Genomic DNA, 12134 nt, shown 5'->3' with positions numbered 1-12134 from the left:
CGGCGGGAGGAGGGGCGAGGCCTTTACGCCCGCCCGCTCCCGTCGGCCCCCACGCGCGACCAATCAGGAGCGAACAGGTCGCGCGGCGAAGGCGGGGGCGGAGGGCGGTGAGAAGATGGCGGCCAAAGGCGGTAGGAACGGTCTGCTCGATAAGGTACTGTGCCGCCCTGGGGCTCGGCCCGCCGGGACTTCTCCTCCCGGCGCTGCCGCCTCAGCGGTGTCCCTAGAGCCGCCCCAGCGCTGGGCCGAGCCGCAGCCACCCCGGGCTCCGGCCTCAGTGGACCTCCCCCACCCCCCCCCCCCGCTGCTGAGGGACATACTTCGCCTCAACTGTGGGGAGCTCCCGCTGCTGCCTCCCTGTAGGAGTCAATGGCAGAAGAGGCCCCGAGGGGGAGCGGGGAGGGAGGAAGCGTCCTGCGGCCAGGCCTTGCCGCAAGTCTGGCTGTGAAAGCAGCAGCAGCCGCAGCCGGCTGCGAGATCTTTTTTTTTTTTTTTTTTTTTTTTTTTAATTTTTTTTTTTTTGCCAGCGTGGCTGGTTTTAGCCTAGCTGCCCCGACAAAAGTCCGGCTAGCGGTACAGCTGCGCTCCTCCCGGTGGGTGTTTTACCAGGAAAGTAACGCTGGACTATGGCAGAGATGTCAGGTGGAGCAGAGCGTACTGTAAAAGTCCGCTGATAAACCCAGTCTCGGTAGTTTAAAGGAACTTGTTTGTAAAGTGGCTTTCGCCTCAGCTCGGTTTTAAGCGGTCAGGTGTTTGCATCACAGCTCTTCGTGGAATTTGGCCAACTGGTAGCTGAAACTAAAGACCTGGAGGCATTTTTTTTTTTTCTACAAGATGGAAACAGTTGTGTCTGTGTCTGTTTGCAAAAGGGTGTATTCAGAGTGGTGTGTTTGGCATCTTTCATTGAACTTCAAAATATGGGTAACTGCAATTGAAAACACTTTGATTTTCATTCATGTGCATATATTCATAACACCATAAACATACTGTGTTTCATAACATAAAAAGTATAGTTTTCTTGCGTGTGTTTGAGATTAAGGTATTCTTACTGTCCTGAAGAACACCTGAAGGTGTTTTTTCTCCAGAACAGTAGATCAAGTTGTTGAGCGAATGCTTTCAGGGGAAGGTGTGCTAATGGAATATTTCTGTCTATCTTCTGCAAATATGCTTAGCTTTCGGTTTTGAAGTGACAGTGCTTTGTGGTTAAACTTTAAGAACCCTGGAAAGCATCGTACTCTCGAGGTGTTCCTGCTCTTCCTACCATGTTCTATGGATGCTGTGAGGTAGTTATTTCTGAAGGAAAAGGAGTCCTTGGTAAGGGAAATATGCTGTTGGAATGGGAGCTGAATCCTGTAGTGAGAAACTGAATAGAAGTAGCAGGGCTTCTGCCTGAAGTACGTATGTACACTTGATAATGTTCTGCCTTCTTTCCTCTCTATCCCATGCTGGTCTATGTGCCTTTGTTTCCTCCCTCTGGATGACTTAAATGAAATCTGGTCATTTCTGCCAAGTGGTGTATATATTGCTGAGGTATTATCTGGAGAATTGTAGCCTTAGATCCGTAATTTGCTCAAGCTTTTCTCAAACAGAGAAATAATGGGTTGTCAGAGAGGCTTTAAAAGTCTTCAGACAGGTTGCTTGTTTAGTGTATCTTTTTGTACTTTGTTAGTAAGCTAAATTGGGGTGAGTTTAGGGAGATTTGTGTGTTAACTATCCCATTTTTTGTCCTTCTCGGGTTCTTCCAGTGTTTGTGATAACCAGGTAGCTCCTCCTGACCTCTCCCAATTTAACCAGGACCACCTAAGAGTACACTCTCGCTGATTTCAAAATTGCGTGCAGCAGCAGCTACAGTCCTCTCGAATACCTTGAGATTTCACCCGTTTAGCACAACACTAAGTTATTAACCACATTCTGCTGCTACTAGAGCAAAACCTTCAAAGGTTTTGCAAGCTCCAGGACTAAAACCACTTCCTGAATACTGCTGCGACTGCCTTCCGGTCCTCTGCCCCAGAAGGAGCTCTCTGGGACCAGGGGATGTATGCTGTGAGAACAGTCAGGCAGCATTGGTATTTTGGGGAGAGTGAGGTCCAGAATTCCTTCCTCCAAGGCAGAGGCTGAGGTAGTCGGAGCTGAGAACAGCCCGGCTGACTTGCTGGAGTTTGCTATCACTCTTCTCTCAAGAGGAAGAGGAGCGAACTGATATGCAATGAGGTGTCTCTGGACTCTGCCATTTGCAAAGCCTGCTTCTGCCTGGCTCGTGGTGTGCAATGTGGCTGTTATTTTACAATTTATATTAGGGAGTTTGGGACTCGTTGCTCTTTCAGCTGCAGCCCAACCCACAGGAAAAAGCAATCAGCTGCAGTGTCAGCTGTGTGCCTTGAGGGAGTTGATGTGCATCATCTGCTGAGGCTCTTCCAACCTCCCGCTCCTGTAGCGGCGGGGGTCCCAGTATGAAGTGTTTCTGATTTTAGGGTTTAGGAAGGGGAAGTTACTTGTTTTTCATCCTTGCAATGAAAACACAGATTAGATGCATAAATGTTCTTCCCCTTGAAGAGGGGGAATAGTCTACACTGGTGCTCCTCTTGCAGTAGCAACAAATCTTCTTTACTGTATGATTCGATTATTTATGTGTGTAGTACCCAAAGTGCGCTGTAAACTTCAGAGCAATATTCAAAGAGACAAGCTAGCTACCCAGAAGATGTTGCAGGCTAAAATTGGATGTGACGTAAATGAGGCTGACAGTAGTGGCAGGAGGAATAAGGTGGGGGGGAGGAGGGGGGAGTTAAGTTTGTGCCTTCTCGTTCTTCTGAGATGTGAACATCTTGAAATTTCTGCCATAGGATTTTTCTGTACCTCCTGCTTACGAGAGAGTTTTGTGAAGGGATTTGAATGAAGATGATAGCTTGACAAATGAACCTTGCAAGCACTCAGATCCTGCCATGTCTGCTGCGAAAGAAAGCACTCGTTTTGCTGTCCCTTTTTTTGGAGCTAACAGCAGAATGCTCCCCTGCTGCGATCCAGCTGCAGGGTGCATCTTTTCTTGGGTGTGAACAGCTGGGGCCTTTGTGCGCTTCTAATGACAGGTTGGCTTTGCGGCTTTCTGAAATTGTGTTTCTGATTTTATTCTTTGTTTTTAAGTAAGGTAACCTCTGGCTGTATTTCAGTCTTCATTCTGAAACCTTGTTCTTACACGGGTACGCTTTCAGGTACCAAATCCACTTCCTAACTGTGCCTGGCTGTAGAACACCATATTTGCTTCCCATTCATAGTTAGGATGTGTTCATGACAAGTATGATAACCTTTCACTTGGTTTTTAAAACAAAGGAGTGAAATCACACCAAAACTAAAAAACTATTTTGAACTGCTGGAGTTTTTATTTTCCTCCATCAGACAGCAGCCAAATCTGAGCCTTTCTTTTGAAGCCTTTGGAACTTGCACCTGAAGTGCTGAAAATTAGTAACTGGTAGAAAAATACCATCCACGAGCTGGAGGAGGAGACATGTTTGCATGTCTCCACAGGCTCTGTGTCTCCGGGCTCCATGTCTCCAGGTTCCACAGAACACCAGTGCAGCTTCACCTTTCCTCCCCAGCCTGTGCAGGCAAGGCAGGGCTGTTCTGCAGACCCAAGAGGAGGTGGAGGCTTTCATCCCTGATTGAGGGTGAGCACTTGGTGGTAGGGGCTGAATCTCCAGCTCTCTTCCAAGCTGAACGTGGGGCAGGCTGTCAGTCGAAGCTTTTGCCCAGGGTTTCACTGGTATATAGACATCAGTGTACAGATGTTGATCGTTTCCTTTGAGCACCTCCTTTTGCTCCTCTTCCACAGCACTGGCGCTCCGAGTGCCAGCACAGCGTCTGAGCCTCCCCTTAACTCTTTGGTCCTGCATATCAGCCTGGAAGAATTAAGAGAAGCAGCAGCAGCACTGCTGTGCTGTACTGTGTTAGGAGAAGTAACCTCGTGGGAACATCAAGACCAAGGTAAAGGGAGAGCTAAAGCTTCTCCCTGGCTGAAGTCCCAAACCACAGATGTGTCCTGGATACAAGGTTCTTTCTGACATGAACCACCCTGAGATTATCAAGCTGTTACTGTCTTGAAGCAGAACAGGCTCAGTCACAGGGAACCCTGAACAAGAACTGAAGAACTGCTGGTTCAGCTTGGTGCTTTAGATGGCCTAAGATTAGATCTTTTTCCCCAGTAGCAGCTTTATTTCAAAAAATATGTCATGTGGGCTTTACATCTGCCCCTGAAAGCACAGCTTCTCTGTTAGAGATCGGTATCGGTTAAATATCATGGATATTATCTGGCAATTCCAGTGTCAGGTGGTTTGGGACAGAGAGCAAGAAGCAAGAATCTGGTTCTTGCTCTGTCACGGGTTTCCTGGAGATATGTTACTACAGCAGTGCCTCGACTTTTTTTACGAACAGATATTCCCCTCTGTGCAAAACCCTTCTGCAAGCGAAGTGTTAGCAGTCCTGTAACTATAAAATAGCTTTAAAATTTTGAGGTTTTTATTAAAAACAAAAAGCTAGCCTTGGGCTTTATTTTCATTTATTTCTTGATTTGAGCTTTTCTCATTGGTATTTTCCCACTATTCTGTCTTCAGGTATATCTAAAAAGCTGTTGGTTTTATTTGGGAGGAGATGAGAAGAAATTTTAGCCTAAGCTTTGATTCCATCCTCATGGGGTTTAGGAATAAAAACCAAACATAATAAGATTGAATAAAAACTTGAGCGTCGATGATGGGACAGGTACATTGTGCTTTAATACCAGGTAAACCATGCTGTTGCCAAAAGCAAAGGCTCCGATATTAAATATTTAATCATAAAACATATCACAAAAATATCATTTGAGTGATACCTTCTCAAGTATCTCTAGATTCTTGCTCTCACTTAGGAACAAGCTGGAGAACGCTTATACTAAGGATTGTCTTGTCTTAGCCATAGAAATGTGGAGAACTGTTCAAGCTATTTACTCAGGTATATTTTTTTACTTCTTCAAAATGATTCCTTTAGTGGCCTTTGACAAAAAAAAAAAAAAATAGGGACTGTATTTAAAGGCAGATCTGGTCTGAAGGAAGGCTTCAGATGGCCTGCAGAGGTTCCTCATGGTGTTAAAAACTTCTCATTCGTTTTGTTCTTTATTATTTGTAAAAAGCAGCGAGGGGGGTGAGGGTTGACCGGCTATAAAGACTGAGCCTTTTTACGGAGTTTTATCAAAAGAAAAATAGACTCTGCAGGCTGAATGATGCCTTCCCTCCTGGGTAATGCCTCCCTTCACTTGAGCTGTACAAGCGCAATAAAGGACAGAATATTTCCCCACAGTCACCTCTGAGTTGAGGGTTCAGGTATTGGTGTACCCCATAGCGAATCCAGCTGTGCTGCGTCCTGCACCTGTCTTACTAGTCAATATTTTTCTCTTTAAAATAACAGGACTTGTCTGCGCCCTACAAGAATAGCTCTGTAGCAGAAGTAGCTGGTGCTGTTTCAGGAAAGTGTTCTAGTTTAGGGTTTTGCGAAGCAGAATACATTTCCACATCGACAGCCTCGTTGGCTTTCCTTCTGCTCCCTGGCGAGAAACGGAGGCTGTGCCTGGGAGCGGTGGGGTGAAGGCTGAATGGGTTTTTTCAAAGCTTTTTTTGATTTATCTGTGGGATAAGAACAGAGGAATTGGGTGGTGGTGGTATTACTAAGAGACTTCTGACTTCCAATTGACTAATTAGGATAAAAGGTATTTTTTTTTCCTCTCCCTGGGTCTAGCTCTGGATACTTTAATCTTTAGGAATCCCAAAGGGTGAGAAATAAAACTATTATAGATGCTTTTGTAAGGCAAAATAAATCTTTGAAAGGATTGTTCTCTATTCTTTCATGGCAAAGGGTTTGACTTTCAATCGTCACGTGTGTTGGTTAACCTTAGGAAAAACTGATGGCTACAAAAAAGTAGCCACCTAAAATATTTTGTAACTGATGTGAGGGCTCTTTCCTGTTTGTCCGTGACTTTAAAATGCTGCTACTGTTGCTCTTGTCCCTCGTAAACCAGGTACTGCATGTGCAGGCACGGTGACATTTACTGTGCACCTCATAATTCATACCTGCAGAGCCCGAAGGATAATCAGGCTTTTCCCTGTGCGAGTGTAGGGGAAGTAGATCAGGTTTTACATCTTACTTTAAAATGGTTTCATTCCTGCCAGAGAGGGGAAATGAGTTCTTCTGACAGGTAGTTAATAAATCCAACTTGTGAGCTTCAGGAGCAGGAAATAACATGAGCAAAGTTGAGAACTGCTTCTAACAGCAGCTAAAATTTGAGCTCAAGTCACTCAACTGTTTGAAATAATTGATGACTTAAAATACATGGGGCTCAAGCTCACGTGTCCAACTGTGGCTAAAAGGGTTAGTGTCACAAAAAATAATATGGTTCGGGGGAAAATGAACCCCTTTGAAAGCTGAGCCGTTGTATCTGAGATTCATTATGGATGAAGAACCCTCTTCTCTGGAAAATCTGAATATAGATAGAAGAGTGACAGAGTCTTTTGGTTTCCTTCTGGAGGATGGTCTGACTGAAACTTCATTTCTTGTTCATGCCTTTGTATTCTCTCCTTGTACCCTGATTGTTAAGGGTGCCTTGAAATTTTCCTGCTCTCGTCAACCCCCAGAGAGTCAGTTTGTAACAGCTCAGCTGAAAAGCACAAACACCTTCAAAGGCAAAAATGGAGTCACAACTGACACTTTCTGTGGATGGCAAACGGGGGCAGCAAACACATAATCGGAATTGGGATAAAACTGATGTAAAAAGTCGCTTCACCAAATATCTTCAGTACCCACGACAAGCTTACATCTGTGAGAGTAACGGGTACCGGGTGCTGAGGGGACTTTTGGGGTGATACGGCTGTGTAATAGGCTCCAGGTTCCCTCTGTCTCTGGGCAGGTTTTCCCAAACGGGCAGGTTTTCCCAAACAGGCAGCTCTTTGCTGGGTTGCCTCCTTCCTTTGTGCTCACAACAGGAACCAGTGCGTTCAAATGAAAGACTAACTCGCGCCCAAGTCCCTTAACTCTGTTTGGTTTCCGTTGCAGTGGAAGATTGATGACAAACCGGTAAAAATTGACAAATGGGATGGTTCAGCAGTGAAAAATTCTTTGGACGATTCTGCCAAAAAGGTATGTTCTGCCACTGCTGATTTCTCCCTCTTGGGAAACGCTCTATTTTCTTAGGTTTCTACATTTAGTTTAAAAACTCATAAACTTTTGGGGGTTGGATTGCGAAGTGCCTGTATCTGGGCTGGTTCTGTAGGATCTCATGTGATTCCCATGACTAAAGCCGTGTCTGCATATCAGCAATTATTTATTACAATGTCTGATGCAAACACTAATTCTGTATAAAGTTTTTATATAATTAATTCTGTATAAAGTTTTCCCATATAATTGAGATTGTTTTATCTAAATCCTTTCCAGAAGCAGTTTGTCAAATTTAGGAAAAGCACAAAATCAACTCAGCTGCGTGTTTCTCCCGCAGGTTCTCCTGGAGAAGTACAAGTACGTCGAAAATTTCCGTTTGATCGACGGTCGCCTCATCATCTGCACAATCTCTTGTCTCTTTGCGATTGTAGCTTTGATTTGGGATTACCTGCACCCTTTTCCTGAATCCAAACCTGTTCTTGCCTTTTGTGTTGTATCATATCCTTTACGTATGTTGTCTTATTTATACCAAAAGGGGTTTATTTTCCCCATCAAGCACAACAAAACCCTTCTCTGTATTCCCATTTTGTGGGAATTTTTACTGCCTGTGGCGTGGACGTCAGCTGATAATCAAATAATATTCATGTGATGGTAAAATTCCTGTCTGGCTGGCTGTAACGCGCCTAAATTTGGGTGATCTGGGGGTCCTGCCTTCCCCCCGCAGCAGTGCGGAAAACCGGGACGGCGATTCAGCTCACATCAGAGGGGTCTGCAGCGCGTTTCCCACCTCTCAAACACCAACTGCCCGGAGATTCCTCTGCTTCGGCGTCTTAATCTCAGTCTGAAGAGCAGCTCTTGAAAGCTTCGGGGGGTTGTTTTGTAGTTTAGTTATTTTGTTTTTTTAAATTCTACCTATAATCTCCTTACAGAGACATCTGCTCTTTCCTAATATGACAGATCAGGTACCGAAGAGTAAAATGGAGGTAATTCTCACCAGCGCCTCGGCCGCAGAGGAGCAGTCGCTGCGTTTAGGAGGGCAGCGCTGCAAATCAGGGTTGAAATGTTTAGTTGTCAACTCTGTTTAGAAGTCAACTCTTAAGATTTGCAGTCACGCACCATAGCTGGGGCTTTTTTTTCCCCCATTTGGGCTCCGAGGGGCAGCGTGGCACTGATTTCCCTGCAGCTCCTTTACGAAGAGAGATGCCGGCAGAGGTTTTACAACCTAAACGTCTGTGACAGATGAGGGGTCCGCAGTTTTGATGGTACCAGCCAGGCAGTCCGAACTGGTAGCCTGGAGACTTCTAGCTGGCCTGGGAGTCACCGTACCACTAACGGCTGCGTGATTGTGGGCAAGTGATTTCATTTTTCCAGGCTACAGTTATTCCGAGTGGCTTTCAGCAGGAACCTTGAGATAATTAGTCTTGCGGCACTTGATCATTCTCATTTTTGGAATTAAATAATTCTCGATCTGTGCTTAGGAGGAATGCAGAGTGATTGTGTGGTTCGTTTGGTCTCATGTTTTCCCCCTGTCTCCCAATAGATGTTGCTCCAAGAATTTCGCGAAGTAATTGAAAACGGTGTTTTGTTGTGATTTCCACTTCATGGTTTCACAAATGAAGCATTTTATGTAACTGGAGAAGTCCCTTTCAGGAAAGCGTGTTAGGGAGTTGTCACTTCCCCCCAGCTGCTTCCAGCCATCGCTTAATGCTCTTCTGCAAGGGCAAAGATTTAAGAAAGTGTCCCAATGATTACTTAATTCCTCATGCTAACGAGGCGTCAGCCAAGCATCTCGTTTGGAATGATAATGTCGTGAGAGGTGGTTAAACGATGGTTTCTGAGGGGATCCGAGCACTTTCTCTGCCTAATTTTTACTTCTAATTGCAACTTCTGAGTTTCCTTAATGTTGTTTTTTGGTTTTGCACGTATTTTGTGATGATGGGGATCCTCACCATCTATACCTCATACAAAGAAAAGAGTATTTTCCTCGTAGCTCACAGAAAAGACCCGGCGGGGATGGACCCCGACGACGTTTGGCAGCTCTCTTCCAGTCTCAAACGGTATCATTGCTCTGGGGACCAGCGGGAACAATCTGGTGCCGCCACCGGCTTTCTGTTTGCGTGTGCCGGTAGCTATTGCCGGCTCCACAGCAGGGTAGAAAAGCTGCATTTCGGATAACCCCTAAAAAAAAAAAAAAATAGGGGAAAATATTGGCGGCTTTGCAATATTGGTGGCTCTGCACTGGGGATGCAAAAATCGGGCTGCTGCGCCGTGATCTTTGCGGCTTCCCAGGCAACTCCGGATTAACATTCACCGCAGAATATAATTACTCAGAATTAACGGCAATCTGTGACGGGCTCGCCAGCCTCGTGTGTGCCGTTTCCATCCGTATCGTTCCGTAGGGTCACCCTAAATATTTTTGTTTATTTTTATACCTACAACTCTGGTTTTGCTCCATCCCAATGTAGAAATGGGAGTGGTGCCACGCGTTTATCTGCTGCGAATGTTCACATTTCGCTTCTCTTTAAATGGGGGGGGTCGGGGGGGGATTAATCACAAAGAGTATAAAAAAAATATTTAATTGAGTTATAATTAATGCCCAATTGTTGTGGCTGTGAATGGCCGAGGGGGGGCCTCCACTCCTGGGGTTGTTTCCCCTTAAAGATGAGGATTTCTCATCAGCTTTTTGTTGGTATCTCGGCTGAGCCGGACATAACTTCTGCTCTGAAAATCTCTCGGCAGGTTTGATGACAAATACACCCTGAAGCTGACTTTCATCAGCGGGAAAACCAAACAGCAGAGGGAAGCCGAGTTCACCAAATCCATCGCAAAATTCTTCGATAACAACGGGACGTTAGTCATGGAGGCCTACGAGCCGGAGGTGTCCAAGCTGCACGATAGCCTGGCCCTGGAGAGGAAAACGAAATGATTTCTGACGCCATCTGCCTCCTGGGAACGTGCTAAATTAACACCAATAAAGTAAAATGGCAAAGAAAGTCAATTGCTGCCTCTGTTTTTGTCCTGAAATCCTATTCCATTTGGGATGAGCGGGATTTTTAATCTCCCATCCAAGATTTTCTTTTTTTTTTTTTTTTTTTTTTTAGAAGCTATGGAAAACCGTGGGCTTGGCCTTTCTGGTTCTGCCACCTCCAGGGTGGACTGTGGAGGGGGATTTCCTGGTGGGGACCCTCAGGAGGGGAGATTTTGTCACCAAAACTGTCCCCATTTCCTCTGGCGTTACCTGGTGGTGCTTTATCTGACTGCTCCGCGCTGTGCGGTGTCCAGGGGGGGCAGTGAGGGGGTCACCATTCCCATTTCACTACTGTCACCGTTCCCTTTTGCGTTAGGAATTCAGGACAAAATCCTTATGCAAAGCGACTGTCTGCTGACAAGTTTTCTTTATTTTTGTATTTAATTGGGGGTGGGGGATTGTTTTATATAAAAACCTTTTATGTGTTGGGGATGGGGGGGGAGTCAAATATGCTATTTCTCTACGTTTGGCCGTGATGTATCTCTGCACGGTGGGAAAAAAAAAAAACAAAGGGATTTTTCGGAGCTGTGACCCCTACCGCCACCTCTTGTCCTGTGCATCACTTCTATAAAATGGTATTTTCTAAAAAAAAAAATATATTAATTTGTGTTTGTTTGGGTGGTTTGGTTTTTGTGTTTTGGTGTGCTTTTTTTTTTTTTTTTTTTTTTTTAAATAAAAGGGAAGAACAGCCCTCAAACGTGTTCCGGAGCATCCCTGGGTCAGGGCGGGGAGGGCGGTGGGGGGGGTGGATCCCTGTTTCCCGGCCCGCCCGCCCCTTCCCGCCCGGCCCCGGCGGAGGCGGAGCGGGGCGGCCCCGGCGGTGGCGGCGGCCGGTGGAGCTCTGGGGGGGGTACCGCGGGGCGGGATCGGGGCGCGGAGGGGGGTGCAAAGGCAATGGGGGCGGGGGGGGATGCTGGCAGTGCATGCGGGGCTGGAGGGGAAGGGTGTGCGGGGGGGAACGGTGCATGCGGGGAGTCGGTTTTGGGGGTGCGGGGGGTATGTACGGGGGGGTCTGGCCACGGGGGGGGGGGGGGGGGGGGGGCCACGGGGGATCGGTGGGTGCAGGGGAGTCGGGTTATGGGGGTCCGGGCATGGGGGGGGGGGATCGGTGCATGCGGGGAGTCGGGTTTGGGGGTGCAAAGGGGGTGCGGGGGGATCGGTGCATGTAGGGGTGCAGGGGGGAGTCCGGGCATGGGGGGGATCGGTGCATGCAGGGAGTTGGGTTTGGGGGTGCACGGGGGGGGTCTGGGCATGGGGGGGAGGGACAGGGGGGATCAGTGCATGCAGGGAGTTGGGTTTGGGGGTGCAGAGGGGTTGCAGGGGGATGTACGGGGGGGTCAGTGCATCTAGGGGTGCAGGGGAGTCGGGTTATGGGGGTGCAGGGGGGGTCCGGCCATGGGAGGGGATTGGTTCATGCAGGGAGTTGGGTTTGGGGGTGCGGGGGGGGTTGCAGGGGTTGGACGGGGGGGGGTCTGGGTATGGGGGGATGGGGGAGGGTCAGTGCATGCAGGGAGTTGGGTTTGGGGGTGCAGGGGGTGTCTGGACATGGAGGGGGACAGGGGGGATCGGTGCATGCAGGGAGTTGGGTTTGGGGGTGCAGAGGGATGTACGGGGGGGTCAGTGCGTGCAGGAGTGTAGGAGAGTCGGATTATGGGGGTGAAGGGGAGGTACGGGGCGCATGGATATTGGGGGGGCATGGGGGGGATCAGTGTATGCAGGGGGGTAGGGGAGTCGGGCTGTGGGCGTGTGGGGGGGTGCATGGGGGAGGCAGACATTGGGGAGCACGGGGGGGTCAGTGCATGCAGGGGTGTAGGGGAGTCAGGTTATGGGGGGGTGCAGGGGGGTTGCAGGGACATGGGGGGGGCTGATCCTCCTCTGGGCAGGAGGATCAGGGGGACTGGGCATTACGGGGTGTGTGGGGAATGGGGGGGACATGGAG

The 12134-nt window shown here is 47.8% G+C and overlaps 1 protein-coding gene across 1 annotated transcript; it reads left to right on the top strand.

The window, feature by feature from the left end:
* Positions 1-98: 98 nt before the first annotated feature.
* SPCS2 (signal peptidase complex subunit 2) lies at positions 99-10409 on the top strand. Its single transcript, XM_082479215.1, has 5 exons — positions 99-154; positions 7066-7149; positions 7505-7665; positions 9090-9224; positions 9907-10409. The coding sequence occupies exons 1-5, from the start codon at positions 116-118 to the stop codon at positions 10091-10093; spliced, it is 606 nt and encodes a 201-aa protein (XP_082335341.1). The 5' UTR covers positions 99-115; the 3' UTR covers positions 10094-10409.
* The last annotated feature ends 1725 nt before the right edge of the window (positions 10410-12134 follow it).

This window comes from Vanellus vanellus, assembly GCF_965231255.1.
Source record: "Vanellus vanellus genome assembly, chromosome: 1".
Lineage (NCBI taxonomy): Eukaryota > Metazoa > Chordata > Aves > Charadriiformes > Charadriidae > Vanellus > Vanellus vanellus.
The sequence above is the reverse complement of the archived record's forward strand: the minus strand, read 5'-3'. Positions and strand labels throughout refer to the sequence as shown.